Source organism: Eutrigla gurnardus (assembly GCF_963514095.1).
Source record: "Eutrigla gurnardus genome assembly, chromosome: 19".
NCBI lineage: Eukaryota > Metazoa > Chordata > Actinopteri > Perciformes > Triglidae > Eutrigla > Eutrigla gurnardus.
The window spans coordinates 20,717,579-20,743,539 of NC_139930.1; the positions used below are offsets into that span (position 1 = coordinate 20,717,579).

Below are 25,961 nucleotides of genomic sequence, written 5' to 3' on the forward strand. Positions count from 1 at the left end.
TTCAGCATGGCCAGAAAAACCAAGATTCAAAGAGAATGCACCAAGCCGCATATAACTTTTGTGGCAGCCGAAAGGAACATGGCTGGAAACTTTGGGAAAGGAACCCCACATTCATGTGAAGAACTTGCAGTCAAGGAAAGCAAGCTCAGACAAGACCTGAAAAATGACATAGATCCCAGAGCAGAACTCTGGCTCTACACGGACGGATGCTGTTATCGAGGAGAAAACGGACTGAACCGGGCATCATATGCAGTGGTTCAGCAACACCCCGATGGAAGACATGAGACGCTCAAAGCAGAAGTAATACCACAACCCGCTTCAGCGCAAATGGCAGAAGTCAAGGCGCTCACCGAAGCCCTGAAACTGGCCAAAGGAAAGACGGTGAACATCTTTACAGATTCTGCTTACGCACATGGAGCGGCACAAGTAGATGCGCCCATGTGGCAGCGAAGAGGATTCGTAACATCCAGCAACGCCCCAATCAAACATCAAAAAGAAATACAAGAGCTGGTGGAAGCAATCACCCTACCAAGAGGAGTGTCCATAATGAAGTGCAAAGGACATGAGAAAGCAGGCACCAGGATCAGTCAAGGAAACGAAGCTGCAGATCAGGCGGCCAAAAAGGCAGGAGGATATCAGCCAAAGCAAATGATACTTAGGTTGACGCCCCCCCAACCTAAGCTCACCGAAGAAGACCTAAAGAAGATACAAGAACAAGCAGGCCCATACGAATGGTCGACATGGACACAAAAGGGGGCCACAAAGAAAGAAGGTCTCTGGAGATCACATGATGGAAGGATAGTGGCACCAGCAAAACTAGTAGCGACCCTACTAAAAGAAGCCCATGGACCAACCCATGAAGGACAAAGACAGACACTGTTGAACATTTCAGCACTCTGGTGGCACCCACACCTAGACAGCATGATAAAACTATACTGCGAAGAATGCGACGTCTGTGGAAACCACAATCCAAGAAAACCATTCAAGACGCCCATGGGATCCTACCCCATACCTCTTGCACCTTTTCAGGACATTAGCATAGACTATACAGATATGGGGCAGGAGAATATAGTACAGGGAAAGAGATACATGTTGGTAATGGTAGACAGATTTTCAAGATGGGTAGAAGCAATACCCACAAAGAGAGAAGATGGAAAGACAGTGATAAAGTGGTTACAGACAGAGCTAATACCTAGATACGGGGTACCGAAACGTATCAGATCAGACAACGGGACACACTTCAATAATCAGATGTTGAGTGAGGTGGAGGCATTCCTGGGGATTGCACACAGTTTTGGTTCGGTCTACCATCCACAGTCCCAGGGACTGGTGGAACGCGCGAATCAAACGTTGAAGGCTAAGATAGCCAAGGTATGTGCGGGCAGTAAGATGACATGGTTGGAGGCCCTCCCCTTGGCACTTATGGCCATGAGAGCTTCACGGGGGAGTGGCACACACCTGTCGCCGCACGAGTTGTTGACGGGGAGGCCAATGCCTGGCCCGCCACGTGATGGAGGACATATACCTCCTTTAGATGTGTGTCAGATAGAGAAATCCGACTACATGAGAGAACTAATATCTCTTGTTTCAGCCCTCTCGACACAGGTGCAGAAGGCACAGGAGAAGGATCCCGAAGAGCAGGGGACGATAGTCAAAGTAGGAGACTGGGTCAGGGTCAAGGTTCACAAAAGAAAGTGGACAGAGCCCAGGTGGACTGGTCCGTACGAAGTGAAGGAGGTTACTTCACACTCGGTCCAGGTCAGAGGAAAAGCAGGAGCGCCCTGGCACCACCTGACACATTGTGCCCCAGCATCACCACCTACTCGCTCACTCCAGGAAGTGAGAACAGATTTGGCCCAAAATGACGCCTCCTAAGGGTTTTAGGAGACTCTTTGGAGATCCGTCTGTTGCACCGGAGGAAAGGAGGAGATGGGGATTTAGTGAACAGGTCCCTGGAGGAGAGAAGGGACTGTTGTGCTTGCTGACCGCAATAGTTGCAGCAGTAATTATACTAATATTTGGGCTAGGATTGATATACCTAGAACCAAAACAAGGCAACTCCACAGGTAGTTATCTGACCCGCCCCAAAAGAGAACAGGCGAAAACTTTCCAGATCCCCAAAGTTGCGTGCGGTGCCAAAATGGTCTTAAATTACACCGCCGGGGAAACCACGATGTTCACATTTGACTTATGCTCCGTGATAAACTGCGGAAAATCCAAAGCGAGTTGGCGGGGCTACGATGTCTATCTGTGTCATACCGCAGAAATAGTGAGGAGCTGCGAGGCCACTGGGAAACCTTACCAGTAGGGGTGTCACGATTTCGATTTTTCATCGAAATCGATCGAAATGACGTCACGATCTCGAGCATCGAAGTCAAAGAGAGGATCGACGATCCCCCCTCCCCCCGTGTGCAAAGCTACGCACACTACGCAAAGTTACGCAAATGACGCAGCACATTGTAGCCGACGCCGCTAGTTACCTATCCTGCAGGTTATGACACGATGGCGAGTGCAGATGAAAGAGGAGACGCGGCACCGGAGCTTGAAGCAGCTCCTGCTTCTCTTAAATCACATGTATGGAAATACTTTGCGTTCCCGGTGAGTTATGTCGACGACGTTCGCGTTGTTGACAAGAAGACCACAGTGTGTAAGATATGCTATGCGCGTGTACCATACCCGGCCACGGGAAACACTACGAACATGGCAGGACACATTCGCCGGCATCACAAAGATGTAGATTTGACAGCTGGGAAAGCACCATCACTGGTCCAGCCAACTATTCAATCCTCGTTTGCAATAAAACTTCCACAGACCTCAGCTCGCGCAAAAGCTATAACTAGCGCTATAGGGCTATTTATAGCAGCAGACCTGCAGCCTTACTCGGTGGTGGAAAACACGGGATTTAAACATTTAATTAGCGTACTTGAGCCACGCTACAGTATGCCCAGCAGGTCGCATCTTACAACAAAAGTGGTTCCCTCCATGTATGAAGACGTTAAAGAAAAAGTTGTGAGGGGTCTGAGCAATGCAGAGTTAGTTGCCTTAACAACAGATGGCTGGACCTCAAGAGCAACTGAGAGTTACATCACCGTCACAGCGCACTACGTCAATAAAGATTGGGAGATTGAAAGTCCAGTCCTTCAAACTCGTTGTTGAAAACAAGATTGTTACTTTTATATTGCAAATAAATAATTTAAATTTGACCATTAGTGCCTAATGTGATACATTATGGAAATTGCATCACTTATATGTAGCCCAACTTTTGAAATAAGATTTACTGTACAAAATTTGATGAATAAAACCAATGATCGTAGACTAGACTAGTCTGAAAATGGCATAGGCATCTGTGCTGTAAGAAAAAGAAAAAAATCGAGAATCGAATCGAATCGTGACCCTAAAATCGAAAATCAAATCGAATCGAGTATTTGGAGAATCGTGACACCCCTACTTACCAGTATGGGTTTGGGGTCTCGGTGGACTCGCAGCCATTTTGTCCCGATTGGCCTAAGGTAACAAAGTTCACTGGGACCTGGTCCAAGTTTACCCGACACAAACACAGCGCGTTTTGGGACCATATTTCGTTTCAAAGAGATTTCAGTCCAACTAACAATCTGCTCACCCTCTCTATCAATAACATTAAGGCGAGTTCCACGGGAAAAAATCGCATCTGGTTCGTATTAGGAGTAGACGTCAAAGGAAAAGACCCGGTAGTAGGAATACAAGTAAACATATACCCGCCCAAGAGTAGTGCGACGAATACGACCACAGCTAATTCCACTGTCTTAAAGCCACCCACTACCAATCCGACAGTGATGACCCAGGATTACACAGCATTAACTCCTTTAGACGTTGTAAAAATGGCTACAGGCTTCGGGGAAAATAACATTTGGTTAAAGTGGATTACGGATAATGCTAAGAGTCAGAGCATGACGGGATGTGTAGCATGCGCGGTTGCGCGTCCTGCCATGTTCACCGAACCGGCCCCCTTGTATCCAGATCACGATAAAATAGGGTACGAATGCATAATGAGCTTGACTAGAGAAGCCACACCTCCGGGATGTCAACTCTTGGCATCAGTCTTCCCACCCATAGATAATACGACTAAGGCCGGCTATTTTACTGCCATAAAAGGAAAAGATCCCAGGTATCAGTGTTTCAATTTCGCCAGCAGCAACCCAAAAGTCAATGTGGGAAAAATACCCCCAGACTGGTGTAATAGGACGACATCTGGGGATGTGATAGGACCATGGGCCCGAGCAGGACTGTTTTACTATTGTGGAGGGTTGCGTCTCTATACTCGAGTAGAGGCCAGCACCACCACAGGCACCTGCGCCATGGTCAGACTAGGGATGCCCCTTACGTTGATAGGCAGTCGAGGGATAAAAAACCCCTCGGGATCTGGCGCCCTCGTCCGGCGGAGAAGAAGACATATACTTGTTAAAAGGGACACGAGCTTAAAAGATCCATTTGGAGGGACCACATACATAGATGCCATAGGCGTCCCGCGAGGAGTGCCTGACGAGTACAAATTGGCGAACCAAGTAGCAGACGGGCTTGCATCAATCTTTATCTGGATACTCCCCAACAAAAACGCAGACCGCATCAATTATATCCACTATAATCTCTTGCGCCTCGCTAATGCCACTAGGGATGCAGTAGAAGGGCTAGCGGAGCAACTCGCACCCACATCAATCATCGCTATGCAAAATAGAATGGCGCTAGATATGCTTTTAGCTGAAAGAGGGGGTGTCTGCGCTATGTTTGGAAAATTCTGCTGTACCGTAATCCCTAACAACACGGCCCCAGACGGGTCGGTCACTCGAGCATTAGAAAACTTAAAAGCACTCTCCAAAGAAATGCACGATGCATCAGGGGTTGACGACCCGTTTACCAAATGGATGGAAGATGTGTTTGGAAAATGGAAAGCGGTAATAATATCTTTAGCAGCCTCAGTAGCCATCTTCCTGGCCATACTAGTCACCTGTGGATGCTGCTGCATTCCATGTCTGAGAACCATGGTCACCAAATTAGTGCAAACTGCCCTGACTAAAGAACAAGACCCACCAAAGTATATGCTGCCGTTATTAGTTAATGAGGAACTTGGGGATGGGAGCCTGGACATGAAAGACGAGGATGAAGAAGAGTATCTTTAAAAAAAAAAAAAAAAAATGTTCACACCTAGTAGGTGTGAAAAGGGGGATTTGTGGAAGAAAAATGTAATAACCTATTAGCCTACTTTTTCTATATACTGTGTGTGGAGAAAAATGTAAATACATAAGCTAATCACGCAGCTTTAAATTACTACACATAGACTCGGATGTTCAGATAAGTGGAAAATTACTGTAAGGGTTAGAAACTGCGTCAGGGCACGGCACCTGCATGCTACAATGTAGGAGACAGTACACACAAGAGAGATGGCGTCCGAATCTCACACATACACACACGCGCCCACGCACATACCAACATCAGCAAGGGAGAGCAAGGGTGGGGGCTAGCGGCCAGCAAACTGATACAGTGCCTAGCAGAGATAGCACCAGAAGAGATGCACCTCGACAACATGCACACACACACATAGATGACAACGCCTGGAAGGACGAATCGTATGAGCCAGTGTGGGTGGAAATACCCAGTGCTCCAACCAGGCCGCGGCATTCTAAAATTACGCTCCGCCTGCTTCGATTGATTGAGCCAATCAGACTCATGTGGAGTTTTGGATATATTGAACTGCGCACTCTTTGTAAGCGCCTTTTTGAGTGAACTCAACCCTATGTTGAGTTGACTATTAGGTCCGTGCACGTTTAACTGCCGGAATATGCTTTCTTGATACTTGTGCTAATAAAGCGCTGTTTTTGATACAACTTATAAACTCTCCTCGTATGTTTGAGCTTAATATCCATATTCAAGCTCAATATTCAAGCTTACTATTTTTTCCACAACAGACACAGTCTTTATAAACCTCTATTTATCCTTTATCATCAGTTTTTAACTATTTTAATTCACCTTTTTAATATTTAACTCTTGAACATAAAATTAATTAGTTTTTATACACAAAAGTGCATTTTTCTTCATCAATAAATGAAATATACCACACCAGAATGGTGCTGTTACCATCTGCAGTGGCTAATAACACAAATAAACAGTTCGAATGACATACAAAATGATTAAACTGCATCTTCTCAATGTAAACCGCATGGAAAATTAGCCTTAGCTTAGCGATTAGCATGGCGACTAGCATTACTAAGCATAAAACAATGGACAAAATAGCATCCCAACCTGGCAGTTAGCATGTCATGGTTGCTAGTAGCTTTAGCATTTCAAGCTAGCGATCTTTTTACAAACGATAAACTACGGTAGAAATTGCACAAAAGTAACAGAAAAACATTGGAAGGCATCATATGGCATATTTTAAGCAACATAGACCATCATAACCCAAGTTAATAGCACAATAAATGTATTTTTTTCCATCTGAACGGCTACCGAACTAGAAGCTAACTGTGTGCTAACTCACCGGAGTCTCATGCATTTTACTTCACAAAGGGGGTTTTTCCTCGTCGGCTCACGGTTTATCGGGTCTGCCTGCGGACGTCTCTGCCGTTATCCGCAGCTTTCTGCTACTCTTTGCGTCGTGTTTTTTTTTTTTTTAGCTACCGACTCCCTCGGTCTGGCTTATGCCTTGAGAGAAAATGGCGTCTGCTCTCAGGTGCAGACTTCACGCGATACCTGACCTAGGTTCACGCCGGATACAAACACTAGCAGGGGAATACTGCCATCTACTGGGGGTTTAGTAGAACTGTCTAAATGACAAATATAGGTTTAGTAACCTGATTTTTCATGCTGGTTACACATGTATTATATAATAGCCAAACCTGTTGTATATTAAGACTTACTCATTTGTATGCATTTTACTTTTGCTTTATGTACTTTCAGATGACAAGAATGAATGCGAGAAGTATGATTTTACTACAACTGCTGAATTGAGTGGCTCAGAAGAGGAGTTAAGGTACTGCCATGTTTATATTGACCTTTGAAATGTAAACCTTGGTGGCTTTTTAAATATCAAAATGCCAAATACCATAGAAGTATATCACACTCTTAGATATGCTGGAATACACATTTAGCAGATAACAGCCAACAGTTTCATTTTTTAGTTTGACTACCTTATAAAATTCCCCTTCACATGGTATAAAACTAAAAGTTCACACAATCTGTCAGTAGCTGTTTGATGCAGAAAGACGTTTATTATTTATTATTTACATTTAAAAAAAAAACATATTAATAAACAGGGTGGATGGTGTTAGGCAGAACGTCCTGCCTCCTCAGACTCCACAGGAACACTATCCAAATCTAAAAGAGGCAGAACATCACGTGGGACCAGATACTCGGCCATGTTGGGGAGTCCGGACACCACACAGCAGCTCAGAGCACTGCGGCCGATCCCCATGTCAGAGACCTCGGACCACTCACCAGTGGTCACGTTGTAGCACTCCACGTTGGTGGAGGTGGTGATGCCGTTGAAGCCCCCGGCAACGAAGATCCGGTCATCGATGACTTCGATGCCGAAGTTGCTGCGAGGGGTCAACATGTGGGACACTTGGTTCCAGGTGTTGCTCCGAGGGTTGTAGACCTCCGCGCTGCGGAGAAGGCTGGCGCCATCAAAGCCGCCGACCTTTGGGAGGAAGAGGAAATGAAAAGGTCAAACGGAGATTGAACCAGTTTCTCTGAATCTACAAAAAACAACTGCTGATCGTTGATGCCCGTCGTACCCTCCCATGGCATAGATGCACCCGTTGAGTGTAGTGACGCTCACATAGCAGCGGTGGAAAAACATGGGCGACACCTCATGCCAGGTTTTTGAGCTGAGGTCGAACCTGCACACGCTGTTGAAACACTCCAACCTGTCGAAGCCCCCAACGCAGTAGACACTCCCGTTGAGGAAGGCGGTGCCATGGTAGGCACGAGGACGCTCCAGATGCTGGGTCAAGCTGATCCAGTCGTTGGTGTGGACGTTGTAGGCCTCGATACTGTCAGTCGGATCGTCGCCACTCCAGCCTCCGATGGCCAGCAGGACGGCGTTTGGAAGGCGAGGACGGGCGAGATGGTGGTAGACATCAGGCTGGTTTTGCATGACTTCTATGGCTTCCCTGACCATGCGCTGGCAGTCTGCGTTGTTATTCACCAGCTTATTAGACATCACACTGATCCTCATGTACTCTGTACCCATGGAGGCCAGCCGCACCTACAGAGAAAACAGGACAGAATGTTTGAATAGAAGTTCATGGACGGCAGTACTTTAGGCTGGTCCTTTTATCCTACTGAACCAAATCTATTCAAAATGTCATCATTATAAGCTGTATTCTGGTTTGGATCCACAGACTTGACAGCAGGATTAGTTTAGTGTCGGTTTTGGTCTCTTCATGGTATTTGTTGACAGTGAGAGCAATATGGAGCATGAAAGCAACATTTCAGGGCAGGACAAATGATTTGACTCTAGAGGTGGCCCTACAGACTACTGTTCAGTCAGGATGAAACCACGGAGAAGAAATCATGTGACAGGAAGTCATCCTACCTTAGATAAGAGCACAGCGATGTGGTCTCTCCTTTCCTGCAGTGAGCTGGCGATCCAGCGGAGGACGGCCTCATACACAGTCCTCTCGTCTCTCACTCTGAGGTCGTCTCTGTTCAGGATGGCGCTGAGTTGCTGCACAGAGAGCTGCGGGAACTCTTCAGAGGAAACGAGCTCCTCAAAGTGGTCGACGATGAAGCTGTAGGCCTGGCGGTGCAGTTCGGGGCAGAAGCAGACGGCGGTGAACTGGAAGATGCCGATGCAGTTCTCTGGGCAGAGCTGGCTCTCCAGGAAGTCGCAGCACTTTTTCACAACTCCCATCACATTAAACTGATCGGCTGCTAGAAGCAGCTCCTGAACGTTGTCCTCCGTCACTGAAACGGAGCCGGTGTATGCAAAGTCGATGAGGAGCTGCATCATGTCAGGAGTCAGGCCGGGGATGTTGAAGACCTTCTTGTCTGAAGAAGACCAGCGTTGGAAGAGAGCTCTGTGGGTCAGGATGAAAACACAAAGAAGAAGAAAGAGAAACTGACGTCAGCTGTTCCTTCTTTGCTTCACACTAATAACTAGGATAAGAATATAGTGGGGCGCTTTTCAAAACAGCAGCAGAGTGTAATATGACTGATATCAAGGCTCCTCCCAGTTTACTTTAAACCACAACACTGACAAACCCAACACTCTGAATGACACACATGAAACCTATTAAATAAATGACATCTGGAATGGAAATAGTGAATTATATGCATTTTGTAACAGATGTGTAACTTTTCTGAATGCACTCCATTCTAAAATCTGCTTTAAAGTACAGTAGTATGGAACTGAGAGACCAGCAGCTCAAATTCTACTTCACATTTTTAAAAAACAACAAAACAATAACACGTTTGGCAAACATCATAAATCCAACTTGAGCCGAGTCTACAACCGATGTACAAACTTCACATGTTGGAAGTTGATATGAGATGAATGGAAACAAGAAACCACATTTGAGATGATATCCAGTCAAGTCATTATATTTATAAAAACTATAGACAGACAGGGAAACTACACCACTGGTTGAATTCTGAATGATCCTTTCAAATATGTTACAAATATTCTCGTAGCCGTCTATCAGGTGTTTAATGTCCTCTTGTTTTTGTTTAAATCACAGATGCTCTATGAGCTTGTTACGTGTTGTGGCTGTTCTCTCAGACTTCACATCGCTAATCAATCAATTTGCTGTTACTTTCTGCTCATTTGAAGGATATAAATTCACAAGTTTCCCCCCTAATATCAGATAATGTACTCACTCGAAGTAGAGGCTGCATCGACAGAGGAAGATCTTGTGGATTTTAAATTCCACGTCTTCAACAGTGATGACTGCGTCGCAAAACGTTCCCTCCAGACGTAAATCATTGAACCCTGAGGCAGGAAACAGGAAAGAAGAGTGGCGTTGATCGGCCATCTTGATTTGCTGATGATAGAGTTGTTGTCTCTGGTTGTTGGTTTGTGTGGAGATCAAGAGAGAGACTGGACACCTTCACAGATTACACTTCTAGAATAGATGCTCATCACATCACTGTGTTTTGTGATTGATGCAGAATGTTATTGTTCAAATGTAGTTAGTATGTGTTTAACTGCAGCTTCCATCAGTCAGACAGGAGGTGAAGGTTCACTAAAGTGGCAGCAAAATCAAGATGGCCGATGACCCCATCTCCATCCCTCTTTGACGGAACTTAAAATACATGTGCGTGTTCAATTATTTATGATAAATCTGAGTATTATAATGAAATGGATCCTCAATACATTACAAACAGAAATCCACAGTGCACAAATCTAAACCATTTTAGTGGAGATCTTATAATTACTATGCTTATAGTAGATTGATAAAAATAACACAATATATCTTTTGGAAAAGCATGTAGCAAAACATTTTCACCCAATTCTAATCCAATAGTAATAATAACAACAATAATAATAATACATTTTATTGATCAGATTATTGAGAGCTTTGTAAATGATGAGGAGGATCTTGAAGTGGATATGCTGCTTTATTGGGAGCCAGTGAAGGTGTTGCAGGATGGGTGTAACGCATTTCTTTGAGTAACTTACACTTTGACTTCTAAAGAAGTCTCTTATGTCCACTTTTCTTTTTTTTAGACATCCTGGCTGCATCTAATTACCAAACACAAATACGCACGCGCGCACATACGCACACGGACACCGATTCAAACGTAAATGTAAATGAAACCTCTGATATTAACATCCTTCTAGCTGACGTCAACCAGGCAGAACAAACTCCCAACTTCCAGTAGCGGACTCCTGTAGGACTCCTGACCGCAGACTAGCAGACCGGTGTGCAAGCAAGAAGGCGTGACGGCGGGGACGGCCAATCACACAGGCTTCAGCTTGAGCGGCCGTTTCCCGCCTGGTCCTAGTGCTTGACATGTCTCTGTGTACTATAGCTAACATTAGTTTTTTTCTGCCTTCAATGAAGTAACGCGACACATTTTTTGGCAGTAACGATAACGGCGTTATAATAATGAGATGAGTTATCAATGAGATTACTCCATCCATCCATCCATTGTCTACCGCTTATCCTGTATTTAGGGTCACGGGGGGGGGGGGGGGGGGGGGGGCTGGAGCCGATCCCAGCTGCAATGAGATTACTCGTTACTGAAAAAAGTAACGGCGTTACTAACGCCGCTACTTATAATGCCGTTATTCCCATCACTGTCTATATCTAGGTTTGTCTCTGGGAAACATGGGAGGAACTGTGCTGTGTGCCTGAAGAGGATGAGGATGGCAGGTTTTCTTCTCATTAACTAATGCATGTGTGGATTTACGTATATTATTTGACTAAAGATGTGTTTCTAAAACACTCCTCCTACAGTTGATGCTGATCAGAGTCAGTCCAACTACTTTAAAACATGCCTGGATAAAAGTGATACGTTTACATTCCAGTGTGTTCATTTCCAGGGAGTGGAGTGTGTTCATGCATGTTAGCATGTCTGGCTGCAGGCTGACAGCTTACTGATGACTGGGTTTTGTTGTGTTGGTTTCCTGTTTTATTTTGTAGTCCTTCTGTCTTGTGTTGTCATGTGCTTTGCTTCCTGTCTTGGTTTCCCTCCTTTTCTGTCTCCCAGCTGTGTCTCATTGTCTCGTCAGCCTTGCCTCTCGTTCTCCCCAATCACCATAGCCTGCCCTTGTGTTTCCACACCTGTCTGTCGTTGAACCTAATCCACCCTTATGTATTTAGTCTGTGTTTCCTTTCAATCTTGGCTTGGTCGTCTGTTTTATCCCGGATGTGTGTCCACCACCTGATCTGTCCTGCCTGTGTCCTGGTCTTTGTCTGGATTATTGTTTGAGTTTTGTCTGCTTTGGATTGGATCTTTGTTTTTTTGATAGTGTTTTTGCCCCTGTGGCCTCCCTGAGTTTTTGGACTTATCATTTAAATAAACATTTTAACTGCATTTGGGTCCATACCTCCTTCAATCATAGTACATCCGTGACAAAAACACAACCACATGAACAAAAACACAACCACGTTAACACATTGTGGGAGTCTTTGGCCAAATCCGAATGTCCCCCTAAGGTCTAAGTCCTGAACCCTCAGGGACTTACCTGACGTCACCTGGTAAACGGTTGAGTGTGAGAGGCTGTGAGGACTTGAAATGGTAGAAATACAAATGGGACAGCACTCGGATTGTCACTTTACTTTGATGACACAAAATATATTATCTAAAAGTGTTGGGTTTTATTTCACGTTTTACAGCCTGATCTGAACGTCTTCCAGACTCTTATCATCCCAGACCAGTCGTAACTCAAATAATGTGTTTACTTTAATAAGCTAAATTAAAATAACTGCTTGATGATTAAACCAGGTGTGTAGGCTATGATGACATGCCTATGATTTCAAGTGTTTTATGTTCCATTTTAAATCTTTAATGTTAAAGTTTCTGCTTAAATGTAATATTCCACACATGTGATGTCCTCTTTGTTTACCTTTTTTTTTTAAGTCCTCCGGGCTTTCCCTGGTAACCCCGTGTTTCACGTTGCAACGCTATGAACTGTGGGTAATTCCCTCAGGCAAAGTCAGCATCGATGCTGATTTACGTAAGTGGGCATAAAGGGCTCAAAATGTCCACGAGCGAGTCCTCGTGCACGATGTGACCGTCAGGGACTCAATGGGAACGCACATCAAAGTCCGTGAGTCTGTGAGGGGTGACGTTGGGATTTGGCCTTTTTCTCTGAGGAAGGTTCGCCATGATAAGAGCCGTTCAGATTCTCTAAATGCAAAGGAAAGGAGCTCCAATGATCCTTTCAGATCTCCTTCAGGATACAACAGACCTTCCTTCACCAAAGGAAAAGAGCTCCAATGATCCTTTCAGATCTCCTTTAGGATACAACGGACCTTCCTTTACCAAAGGAAAGGAGCTCCAATGATCCTTTCAGATCTCCTTTAGGATACAACAGACCTTCCTATACAAAAGGAGTTAAAGTGCTACACACCTCGGCCGTTCATGAAAACAAACCATATGCATATTTAACAATCACTTTCATGCAGACATATAGTAATTGGAATTGTGTTGATAAATGTGTCTATTATAAGTGAAGGAGTTGCATTCATGAAGGACCACAAGTTGCATTTATGGACAGTTTGCAGTCTTGGTTTTGGGACACTCTGGTCTGAGTCTCATCAACGGCCCTAACTTTACCCTCAGGATCTACTTTTAACTCACATTCTTTGTATTATTATTTTATTTGAACATGTTCTCATGTAACTTCCTTATTACACAGAGATTTTGTCTTTTTCTTATTTCAGTCGTTTGATTTGAATCCACACATTCTCTCATCTTGATCTTAATAAATTTCCTTTTGGAGAATATTATGCGTTACTCACTGCGTCTAGGCCGAGGTGAAGCTGACGATAAAATAGTGGCAAAACGCCTCCGACCTTTATTTGGGTCCGCAGTGTCGGAGTTGCCCAGAGCCGAGATGCAGCCAGCGGACGCTTCTCTTCTTCCAAGCCTGTTGGTGACGCCGGATTCAATTCAACGGAGGTTCACTGCAGCAAAGTCAACATTTATACACGTTCACATGCATCATGCAGCCGTCTTCGTCAGCTGGTCTGTGTATCTCTCAACATCACCCAAGAGCAAGCGTTATAAAGCGTTGATGAATGGAAAATCACAGCTGCAGCATCATCATAGTTTATTATTCCTTAGTGGATTTAGCAGGAGCATTTTCTCCAACAATGAAGAAACAGTTTAATATGTTTTTTATTTGTAATATGTTAAATACATTATGTTGTCTATTCTAATCTGTGTGTGCTCTGTGTTTCATGTTGATGGTTTTCACTGGACAGCAACTAGTTGCTCCAGTCACTAATGCATGTTCCTCAACACGACAAGGTTCAGTCTAAAGACAAAGCCATCCCGATATACTCCATTCATTTAAGTACATTTACACAAGCATTAATACATTTACAACAAGTACAAGGAGGAATGAACCTGACTGATTACAAACTGCAATGTTTTCATTCACATCTTTGCATTGACTCTGAATGTAATCGCACCGCTTTGTGTTTGTTGTGAACAGTTTCAGAGACACAGAGACACTGATCCATCCCAGACTGCAAACCCAGGATAAAGAGGTTCAGTGAACGTGGTGTTGATGGTGTGGAGGTGGATCAGTTTGTTAGAGGAGACTCTGTAGAAGGTCAGAGTGCCAGCAGGACAGTCCAAGTACACTGCTACCACACCAGAGGAGGAGGAGGAGGAGGAGGAGGAGATGTGTGTTTGTTTTCTTTTGTGACAGACAAAGTAATGACCATCATAACAACTCAGACTCCAGGACTGATCATTCCATCCAAACCCAGTGTCGTTTCCTCTCCTCTTGATTCCTCTGTAACTCACTGATATATAAACATGTCCTCTCCACTCGACCTCCCAGTAACAGCGACCAGTCAGACCATCTCTACACAGCAGCTGAGGCCATGAGACAAATCTGTCTGGATGATCTGGATATGACTGGTTCTTCACACGTGTCACCTTCCTGTTGGTGTCGTCCAGTTTGAGTTCTCTGCTGACTGTGTTTGTGTCCAGTTCCAGTTCACAGACATCTGATGGAGAGAACAAACACAATGCAGCTAAAGGTTATTGTTGGAGACAATTGGGTGTTTTTTGGTGTGTGTTTTGAAAGCTTAATAAATATACTTTGGGTATTAGTATATGACATCACAAGGGGGCGGTAACTTGATGGTGATGGGTCACGTCACCCATTTCATTGATAAATAGACACCGGTGTGTAGTGGTGTGTGTTTTGTTGGATCGCAGAGAAAAACACAGTGTTGGGGAACTAGCAGGAGCAGATTCAGTTATTAATAGATAATTATTAATATCAATACTCAGTCTCAATATAAAGGAGTTTGTACTCAAATGCCAATAATTAATAACTATTAGAATATGAGTACAAACAGTTGAAGGATTTGTGAATTCTTCACAGAGAAGAGGTTGATATCATTCATTCTTATACAACATTAATAAACACAGCAGTATGTTCATAAGGGGTTTATTAACAATAAACAAAGAAACATACACTAAGTCCAAGTGGCCTATCTAACTAAATACTATACAAGTCTGTGTGTGTGTGTGTGTGTGTGTGTGTGTGTGTGTGTGTGTGTGTGTGTGTGTGTGTGGGTGTCGACCAGTCAGCCATGTGGAGTGGGGGTGTTCTTTGTGGGAGGCCGTGTGGTCCTGCCTGGAGAACAGGTTTCTATATATGTGTATAATTAGTGTAATATATGTAGAGCCGTTAGGAAAGTTGGATTAGTGAGAACGCAACCTGTCTGTTCTGGATCACTGACGATCAACAGACTAAACAAAAACACGACAAAATTACATCGTTGGTCCTAAAAATATCACAGTTTGGCCTTAAATTACTAAAGATGGAGACCAGACCAACCTGTGGTCTGGTCTCTGGACTAATGTGAGCTACTATCTAGACCTCTGGGGGACCACAGACAGTCTCTGGTTTCTCCACATAGTCTGGTCTGGTCTCTGGACTAATGTGAGCTACTATCTAGACCTCTGGGGGACCACAGACTGTCTCTGGTTTCTCCACATAGTCTTCTGGTCTGGTCTCTGGACTAATGTGAGCTATCTAGACCTCTAGGGGACCACAGACCCAGGAGACAACATCTGGTTCATCCATTTAGGATTCAGGGACATCAGGACGACAGGAGGACGATCTCAACACTGAGACGCTTTAGAGACACAGAGGAATTTATTTATCTCTTCAGTTGAAATATTTAAACATAAACCCGACTACGTGAATTTTGCGTGTTTGTCTCCGTTGCCGTCCGGCAGGAATTGGCGTCCGTTTGTGTCTCTACGTTGACTTTGTGTGTAATTGAAGGTGAAAATGTGGCGTTTGGTGTGAACACAACACGACATCTTTACAGCCACGAAGAAACAAACGCTACATCCTGATAGAAACGTGATCATCGGATTTCAGTCATGAACATGTTCAAATCTGGAGCAGCTGAGATACTGAAAACATACTCACACTTCCTCAGACCAGGTCTCAGTCTCTGCTGTCCCCCATGGTCCACCCTGCAGGAAGACATTCAAAGACCTCAATCAGGTCCACCATTAAACATGAACCCCAGTTCCTCAGTCAGAGACTGAGACACAGTCTGGAGCTGTTGTCCATCTGTCCTCACCTGAGTGTCCAGTCTGAAGTCTGTCCATCTGTCCTCACCTGAGTGTCCAGTCTGAAGTCTGTCCATCTGTCCTCACCTGAGAGAGTCCAGTCTGATGTCTGTCCATCTGTCCTCACCTGAGAGCTTCCAGTCTGATGTCTGTCCATCTGTCCTCACCTGAGAGTGTCCAGTCTGAAGTCTGTCCATCTGTCCTCACCTGAGTCTCCAGTCTGATGTCTGACCATCTGTCCTCACCTGAGAGCTTCCAGTCTGATGTCTGTCCATCTGTCCTAACCTGAGTGTCCAGTCTGATGTCTGTCCATCTGTCCTAACCTGAGTCTCCAGTCTGATGTCTGTCCATCTGTCCTCACCTGAGTCTCCAGTCTGATGTCTGTCCATCTCTCCTCACCTGAGTCTCCAGTCTGATGTCTGTCCATCTGTCCTCACCTGAGAGTGTCCAGTCTAATGTCTGTCCATCTGTCCTCACCTGAGAGTGTCCAGTCTCCAGTGTGGACCCTCCAGTCCAGCAGACAGCAGCTTGACTCCTGAGTCTCCTGGATGATTGTAGCTCAGGTCCAGCTGTCTCAGATAGGAGGGGTTGGAGTCCAGAGCTGAGGCCAGAGAAGAACAGCCGTCCTCTGTGATCAGACAACCTGACAGACTGAAGACACACACACTTCTGTCACTTCTGGGGACATTACATAGACTTATGTCCATTTGTCCACTTTTTAAAATGAGAAAAAGTGATATTTGTCTTTTGTTGTGTTGATGTTGTACTGGGTGGGATAAGCGTGGCTGAGTGATGGACAGAGATGGACAGAGTTATTACTTGTTACTGTCATTTCAAAGTAATTAGTTACATTACAATATTACTGTCTTTGAATTGTAAGGCATTACACTACTTTTACATTAATTTTGCATTACTTTTCGCCAAAATAAAAATCAAGCGTAGCGTTAGTTCTTCAGCAGCAACAGCGTAGCTGTCAAAACCGAGGAGATCAGCTGACGGCTCAGCTGACTCCCCGTGCTCGCTTCCTATTGGGAAATTGCATTCAGGGCGCGCTATTTAAACTGCTCTAGCCTGACCTCCCTCGTTGCTTCCTCTGCCGGCGTTTTCAACCCACCTCCACCCCAGCTCCTCCAGTCATCTGTTATGTACCTTACCATTGTTCTTGTTGGTTGCTCTGCTCTGTCTGGGGTTTTCTTTGCTGCTACGCTCCCTGCTTATGCCGTTCATGAGGGCTCATGAAGGGCAGGAAGGTGCTCTTCCTGCCTCAGGCTTTCCAGGCAAGCGCGTGGAAGAGCAGGGAGTCCCAGAACAGTACCATACCGCCAAATGAAGCTTGTGCAAATAAATAAAGATTCTTTTTGACAAAGTGGTCCTGACTGAAGGACATTTTTGTTCTCGATAGATCTTCTTGTGTTCAATGCAGCTCATTACACAGCAGGATGTGATGTTTTTCGCTTCAAAATAAAAGAACGGAAAACGGAAAATGACTCGTATCCCGTTAGCCTATTCGTTTTAAAAACGGAAAACGAGGAACAGAAAACGACTCGTTAACTGATATTAGATATTGTGTTCATGAATGGGATTCGGGGATGAAATAACAGGGCCATTTTTCATTCCAGATTTGCCGTTCGTCTTTTTTAATGACCTAGAAGGCGCTGTGTTATGCTGCGAAATTACCTGAAAGCCTACCTGAGACATTTAGGGGAGCTCTAAAACACTGTTCATTAACGCTCTGACAGCGTCTGACGCTCGCGTTTTGAAATAAACCTACTGTTTTAAACACGCACCAAAAGCGTTATGACGCGGACATAAAAGCGGTTCAAAACCGACGGGGAGAATCGGAGCCTCCGCCTTTTCCCCGCCGCCCCTCAGCTGTTGATCCTCGGTGTGCCGGGGTCGGCTGCGCTCTGACCGACCGGGAGCCGCTCCGTGAGTCGGTGTCCAGCTCATGGAGCCTGCTAACAACAGCGCTTAATTAACATAGTGTAGAGTAGGGCTGAACGATTTTGGGAAAAGATCTTATTGCGATTTTTCTGACAGATATTACGATTTCGATTTGATTCACGATTTCCTTCAAATCAAGCTTCAGTGCAATATTCACAATGTACAGTAACATTAAAACATTGAATGCTATTACTCTAATGCAAGGACTAAAGTTAAAAATTGCTTCCAAATGAATTTATTAACAAGAAACATGCATGTTAATTCTTTAAAGTCCTTGACCAATGGCAGTTATTACAAATGAACTAAAAGAGCCATCTTTGACTGTCTTAACTTGAATGTGCAAAAATCCTTAACTGTAATAATTTAATTGTAAATCAAACACAAAAACTGTTATTGAAATAAAATGACCCTTCTAAAAAATATGTCAGACATTAAAATAGGTGGGTCATTCGTTTATGGCTTACCACTTTTTCTTTATACTCCGCGTATAGCTGTGGGACGGCAACCTGTTAGAGGTCGGTGCGGGAGGGAATCGTATGTCTGTCCAGCGTGCGGAGGAGGTTTTTAAATCCCTCTTTCCGGTGTCTTCCGCTGCTCTTATCGTACGGAGTTACACTGGCAAAAGATGCTGTAATTGTAGTCTGTTTGCTACAGTGGGCCTGATCATCATAGTCACCGGACTTTTTCGTCATGCACGCGTCATGCAAATGTCTGTGGTGATTTTTCAAGTGCCGGTGTTGTGCCGTAATCAGCGCCCCTGCCGTGAAATGCACCCTCTCGCGGGAGATTATATCACCGGTATATATTGGTTGTGTTTCCGCTGGATGTTGCAACTTTAGCGCGACAGGTTTTGCACAGTACCCGTTTCTGGTGCACGTCTGCAGCCTCAAACCCGAAATACTCCCAAATGACGGACGTGCTGTTTTTCTTGGCGATGAAATCCCCTAACTCCGCTTCTGGTCCAGTTGAAGTAATTTCTGACTAATTACAAATACGGAGCAGGTTAATACTGATTGGTTAGCGTGACCTGTTCACGAGTAGTATGCCGCTTCTGATTGGTGAGCTTGGCAGGATGGTCGGGAGACGGCATGTATGTGTAAAATAGTTGACAACAGATCCTGGGTGAGTCAGGAGCGCTGCAAAAACCGCAGCTTTGGCGATCACATGATCGCGTTGTCTGAAATCGCAATTTCGGTCAGAAAACGATAAATCGTTCAGCCCTAGTGTAGAGTCACACGGACCGGCTTTCACACTTTTCCAAAAGTGGAGCGTATGCCCATCTCACGATCGCCAATGTAGAGTCAATTGATTTCGGGTTTAAAATGCATTGTAACGCGCGTTACAGAGATTTGTACCGAGTAAAATATTACCAGTTTTTTTTTGTAATGCCTGACATTACCGCGTTACAGCAAAACGTAATGCATTACAGTAATGCATTACTTTTGTAACGCGTTACTCCCAACACTGGCTATAGAGCCTTTTACAGTCATTGTCATCATAAATGTGTGTGCACATGTTCACTGTAAATAATTACCAGGATTTCACAATAGAACTGTAAAATTTCACTCTAAATTGCAGTATTATCACTTTACAGGATTTAACTTTAATGTTCACAGTATGACACTGTAATTTAGAAGTTGACTATAAAAACAGTGCCATCACAGTAAACTACTGTATTATTTGTTGTTTTAATTATTACTGGGATTTCACAGCATTTTATTGTGTTGTTTCAGTGCAAAATAATGTATTAAGACTCTCCACGCAAAAACACAGCAAATTACATGAACCACACTGAATTGTGGGACCTGCCGCGGATTTTTTCAAATATTATTAACTGTCGGTGCATGGACTTGATACCACCCGCCCAGAGAACAAGAGAAGGTAATTTAGCCTCGTTTTCCACCTTTGCGTTCACTGTATTGACATTTTAAACGAGTGTGACGTTCGTCGTATTAATTACTCTTTATTCTCTGGCGCGTTTATTTCTACACAGTCAAACCGAGTGACACCCACCTCACCGAAGGCTGCGAGGGACAATCACCTGGAGGATTAACTGTTTGTGTGAGCTAAAGGGACGTTTTGTGTCACTGTTTGCTCCACATTTTGATTTGAGGCTGTGGCTGCGGTAACTTTAGCAAGTTAGATAGTTGGTTTGATACGGTGCAAAACACCCATGCTAACGTTAGCTTACGTTTCTCTTTCATCTTGCATGTGACATTCTCAGTAGAGCAGCACGTAGGCTAATATAACGCCAGTGTTTTTTTTTTTTTCTTTTTTCCAAGCATTTCTTGATCCATCAACGGCTTGTAACCAGGGTGTTTGTCTTTTAGGCCTTAACAACTTTTTTTTTTTTTTACAGCCATCAAATGATGGAATAAAAAGTTGATATTGTAGCTAAATCATTGACCTGCTGCATATGCTCTAGTTTAGAATTTGATTGGCATCGGTTGTCCTGGTTTTTTGTAACTCAGTTAAAGAGATTTTGCTTCGGCAGATAGTTGTAGAAGGTAGAATGTTTTGTTTTGTTTTGTTTTGTTTTTTTAAAAACTTGTGAGTGTCCTTATCTAAAAAAAATAGCTTGTACCAACAATTAAAGATAATGGACCTACTGACTATGACTATAGGGGTTATGGCAATGGGCCAGTTTGCCAAAATGTTGAACTGTTCCTTTAAAACAATTGTAGTGGTTATACTGTTGTACAGTTTTGCTGTTGCACATTTTAAATCGTAAAATTTTTAAAGCTGCCTGAGAAGGGCGTCCCTTTTGTCATGACCCCTTCCATTTGCAGCAATTTTGATTTTATGTAAGAGCCAAAAAAATCTGTATTTCCTGTGAGTGGTTTACTGTTGCACATACATTTTATAAAGGTGCTTGCTTGTTCTGAATATGTTGGCAGCATTTTTGCCCAGGAAAATTTCCTATTAAATGTAATATTGCACTTTGCACTTATCGCAAGCTGGATCAAAAAGTGAAAAAAAAAATCGTTTTGTTTTCTTTTTTGAGCATAAAGTGAGAGGGTGCAGTCAAATTACAATTAACAAATGGATTTTACAATATATTACGCTGTTAATTAAATTGTAAATTTACAGTACATTATTGGTTAATAATTGCATTACTTTTACAGTAATTCAACGTAAATATTTTCACAGCAATTTACTGTACTTATTTCACATTAGTTTACAGTAAGTCCACAGCTAATTACTGCTATATCACGGTAATTCCTTGGGCATGGCAACAATGAATTACTGTGGATTACGGTAAATTGTTGTGAAAATCTTTACAGCTAATTGCTGTGAAAGTAATGCAATTATTAACCAATAATTTATTGTAATTTTACAGTGAAATTTATTACAGTGTTGGTGTTAAAATGGCGTTTTGTCTCCGCCGTGCAGACGAGTTAGAAGCTTTAAACTTTGAATTAAAACTGTCAGCAGCATCAAAATGTCTGGTTGGTTCATGGTCAGTTGTCAGAGTTGATATTCCAATCAGGCTTCAACCTCTGGTTCAGAAAAGTGAAGTCAAGCCTGAAAGTCCTTAAAGCTGCATTCTCTCTGCTGGCCACTAGGGGGTGTTTTCATGAATAATATGTCTTCATTGCATCTGCATAGCTTTGAGTCTGCATGTGGGTCCTCCCTGCTGCTTCAGCCACCGTGACAACAATATTAGTTCATTTCATATAAAACTCAATAAACTCAACTGTATAGAAAGTGGTTCAAACTGGGTCCACCTTGACAGCAGAGACAGTCTGGTGTTGTAGTTCAGGCTCACATGTTCATGGAGTGACGTTCACAAACGTAGACTGACGTTTGCAACAGCATTTATAAACGCCAGGTGGATTTATAAAACTATTAAAACATCGAACGGCAGGGAAAAGATAAACAAGAGGTTTGGTTTTGATAAAAGTTTTGTTTTGTTCTTTTGCTGGCAAGTCGTTAGCAGCAGAAACAGTATTTCATCAGCCGTGTTAACAGATTAGTAGCAAACGTGTCTTTTTAGGAATACTTGAATATAAATAACTGAATATTTGGTGCATGTAAACGCATCATTGAAAGCTTCATAGGTAAACTTCTCAAAGTAGTTGAATCTAACCTGAGAGTTTCCAGACGACAGTGTGGACTCTCCAGGCCAGCAGACAGCAGCTTCACTCCTGAATCCTGCAGGTCGTTGTTACTCAGTTCCAGGTCTCTCAGACTGGAGGACTGGGAGCTGAGAACTGAGGACAGACCTTCACAGCTTCTCTCTGAGAGGTTACAGCCACTGAGTCTGAAGAGGAATCAGAAATTAGTGATGAAACAATTACAAACAACTGTTCATCACCTCAGGTTCTAACTGACATTATTATCATAATTAAGTTAAATGATGTTTAACATGTTTGTTCATCAGGTTATTGTTGCAGCTGGGTGGTGTATTAGGCTCCATAATGAGGTTAACGTCACACTGTGCCATCTGTTTATTTCTGTCTGAGTCTTCTTTCAAGACTCTCACGTGACTCCGTTTCACCAATCAAACGCAGCCAGGCAGTCACATGACAGCACACAAACTCTCCACGCCCGGTTATAGATAGAACTCTTTTAACGTTTTTTTAATTCTAAATCCTTGTCATTCAGAGACAAATGTGCATAAATATGCAAGTGTATGTGCAATCATTTATGGAGGAGTCACAATATACCGCCCACTTTTTGAAATCCCCCCGACTTTTACCGTCTAACGTCAGTGAATCTGTCGATCCTATTTAAGTTTCACTTTCAGTTGTGAATCAGTTCATTTCTGAATGTTTCTGATGTGAGATTCTGTTTGTAGCTGCTCATCACGCAGATTCTTGTGGGTCGAGTCATTCTTATGTCGACAAAACTGAGAGAAAAGTTAGAATAAATGTCTTCGACATGACTATCGATCACTGTGTGTGTGTGTGTGTGTGTCGGTGAAACAGACAGAGAGGAGAGACGCTGGATGAAGCGGTGAGCTGTGTTTTTTCTTTTCTTTCAGCTGAGGTGACAAACGCTTCATGTTAGAGAAAGCATTGATTTTTATGTAACTGGGGGGGTTAGCTGCCCTTCCAACGTCTATGCCTCCTGGTAGTCTCTCAGATCACCAGGTGCGGGGCCACAATAATCAGAATTTACTCAGAAGTTACTCAGTACTCGAGTAGTTTTTTCACTAAATACTTTCTTACTTTTACTGTTAAGTAACTATTTAGAACTACTTTTTACTTCTTTACCTTTTACAGTTGGGAAAACCAATCAAATCGTTCAGAATGCAGATAGAACCTTGTAATTCCAAGATGGTTTGTTGTTTTCTGAATGAAAATCTATATTTACAGAGCTTTGCTGGAGGCTTGGACCACCGGCAGCAGCCTCAGAAGAGCCTCCTCTGAAGCAGAGTATTCCTTCAGGTCAAACACGTCCAGATGTTTTTCTGAAGACAGTAAGATGAAGACCAGAGCTGACCACTGACCAGCAGACAGTTCATCGGAGGAGAGACGTCCTGAAGTCAGATACTGTTGGATCTCCTCCACCAGAGAACGATCATTCAGTTCATTCAGACAGTGGAACAGATTGATGCTTCTCTCTGGAGACAGATCCTCATTAAGCTTCTCCTTGATGTACTGGACTGTTTCCTGATTGGTCTGTGAGCTACTTCCTGTCTGTGTCAGCAGACCTTGTAGGTGTTTCTGATTGGTCTCTAGTGACAGACCCAGAAGGAAGCGGAGGAACAGGTCCAGGTGTCCGTTTGGACTCTGTAAAGCCTTGTCCACAGCTCTCTGGTGCAGATGTTTTGGTTTAGGTTTGTGTCTGGAGACTTTAAACAACGATGAGGTTGTTTGTTTTTCTGCCATCAGATTGACACCAGAGTTGATGAAGGTCAGATGGACATGAAGAGCAGCCAGAAACTCCTGAACACTCAGATGGACGAAGCAGAACACCTGGTCCTGGTACAGTCCTCTCTCCTCTCTGAAGACCTGTGTGAACACTCCTGAGTACACTGAGGCTGCTTTGATATCGATGCCACACTCTTTCAGGTCTGGTTCATAGAAGATCAGGTTTCCTTTCTGCAGCTGCTCAAAAGCCAGTTTTCCTAGAGACTTAATCATCTTCCTGCTCTGTGGACTCCAGTGTGGATCCGTATCAGCTCCTCCATCATACTTGACATTCTTCAGTTTGGACTGAACCACCAGGAAGTGGATGTACATGTCGGTCAGGGTCTTGGGCAGCTCCCCTCCCTCCCTGGTCCTCAACACCTCCTCCAGAACTGTAGCAGTGATCCAGCAGAAGACCGGGATGTGGCACATGATGTGGAGGCTTCGTGAGGTCTTGATGTGGGCGATGATCCTGTTGGCCTGCTCCTCATCTCTGAACCTCTTCCTGAAGTAGTCATCCTTCTGTGGGTCAGTGAACCCTCTGACCTCTGTCACCATGTCAACACACCCAGGAGGGATCTGATTGGCTGCTGCAGGTCTTGTGGTTATCCAGAGACGAGCAGAGGGAAGCAGTTTCCCCCTGATGAGGTTTGTCAGCAGCACATCCACCGAGGTGGACTCTGTAACATCAGTCAGGATCTCGTTGTTGTGGAAGTCCAGAGGAAGTCGACACTCATCCAGACCGTCAAAGATGAACACAACCTGGAACTCTTCAAACCTGCAGATTCCTGCTTCTTTGGTTTCGGTGAAGAAGTGATGAACGAGTTCCACCAAACTGAGCTTCTTCTCTTTCAGCAGGTTCAGCTCTCTGAAAGTGAATGGAAACGTGAACTGTATGTCCTGGTTGGCTTTGTCTTCAGCCCAGTCCAGAGTGAACTTCTGTGTTAACACTGTTTTCCCGATGCCAGCAACTCCCTTTGTCATCACTGTTCTGATTGGTTCATCCCTTCCAGGTGAGCCTTTAAAGATGTCTTCTTGTCTGATGGTTGTTTCTGGTCTGTCTGGTTTCCTGGATGCCGTTTCAATCTGTCTGACCTCATGTTGGTCATTGACCTCTGCAGTCCCTCCCTCTGTGACGTGGAGCTCCGTGTAGACCTGATTCAGGAGGGTTGGGTTTCCTGCTCTTGTGATGCCCTCAAACAAACACTGGAACTTCTTCTTGAGGCTAGACTTGAGTTTACGTTGGTTCACTGCACCAGCGGTTCCTGAATAAACAACAAAGGAACCCAGTTAGTGGATCCTACAGACCCTTTTACAGTCTATGAACAAGCCAGGTGTTAGAGCCATGTATTCCTATAGTCCTCAGTAGTAGTGACATCATGAGCTTCTTTCATGATTAAATCAAACTAATGGAGACAAAATCAATCAGGTGCACCTGATGAAGCCAACAGAAGTCAACTAAAAGACATTTACAAGACAAACAGAACTGGAAGGATATATAACCCTTTGAACTGCAGCTGTAAAGCTCAGTGAGTCAGTCTAGAAATAAAGAGCCTCTTGTATCGCCTCAATTCGCCGTTTTGGTTTTGAAAGGAAAATTCACCAGAATGAGATTTTTAAGGCAACAAAACAGAAACACTGACCTCTGGTGGCGTCTGCTGGTCACTACAACACATCACAATACAGCATCATAGAAAGAGACGGTATTGATGACGGTGTTGAAAATAGTACCGTTTGGATATTTAAATATCCTGGTATACTGTAATCCTCCACGCTGAGACGCCACCATTGAAAACATGGAGGTGTCCTCATAGAAGCCTGTTTTAAATACATTTTTGTTTTCATCTACCAACTATTTAGTTCCTAGCTGAAAGTCACCAGTTAACAAGGTCACTGGGTGAAGTG

The 25,961-nt window shown here is 43.8% G+C and overlaps 2 protein-coding genes across 2 annotated transcripts in view; both read right to left on the reverse strand.

Annotated features, from left to right (window-relative positions):
• The window catches only part of LOC311030186 (uncharacterized protein), a 426,559-nt gene that overhangs the window by 212,968 nt on the left and 187,630 nt on the right, over positions 1 to 25,961 (reverse strand). The window contains exons 11-12 of the mRNA XM_084035816.1: positions 23,518 to 25,321; positions 22,289 to 22,462 (exon numbers count right to left, since the gene is read on the reverse strand). Of these exons, the coding sequence (XP_083891942.1) occupies positions 22,289 to 22,462; positions 23,518 to 25,321 (1,978 nt within the window). The remainder of the gene's footprint in view (positions 1 to 22,288; positions 22,463 to 23,517; positions 25,322 to 25,961) is intronic.
• On the reverse strand, positions 13,863 to 16,981 carry LOC311030197 (stonustoxin subunit alpha-like). Its single transcript, XM_084035829.1, has 3 exons — positions 16,732 to 16,981; positions 16,109 to 16,155; positions 13,863 to 14,663 (listed from the first exon to the last, which is right to left on the reverse strand). Exons 1-3 carry the CDS (start codon positions 16,959 to 16,961, stop codon positions 14,143 to 14,145), a joined length of 798 nt encoding a protein of 265 aa, XP_083891955.1. The 5' UTR covers positions 16,962 to 16,981; the 3' UTR covers positions 13,863 to 14,142.

What these genes read in the sequence shown, in the direction of transcription:
- LOC311030197 (XM_084035829.1), bottom strand. Translation starts at nt 16,961, where the DNA reads ATGGACATAAGTCTATGTAATGTCCCCAGAAGTGACAGAAGTGTGTGT. An exon ending in TGGAGACTGGACACTCTCAG is followed by an intron (nt 16,156 to 16,731) that starts GTGAGGACAGAT and finishes GTCTTCCTGCAG; the next exon opens with GGTGGACCATGGGGGACAGC. An exon ending in GAGACCTGGTCTGAGGAAGT is followed by an intron (nt 14,664 to 16,108) that starts GTGAGTATGTTT and finishes TCTCTCCATCAG; the next exon opens with ATGTCTGTGAACTGGAACTG.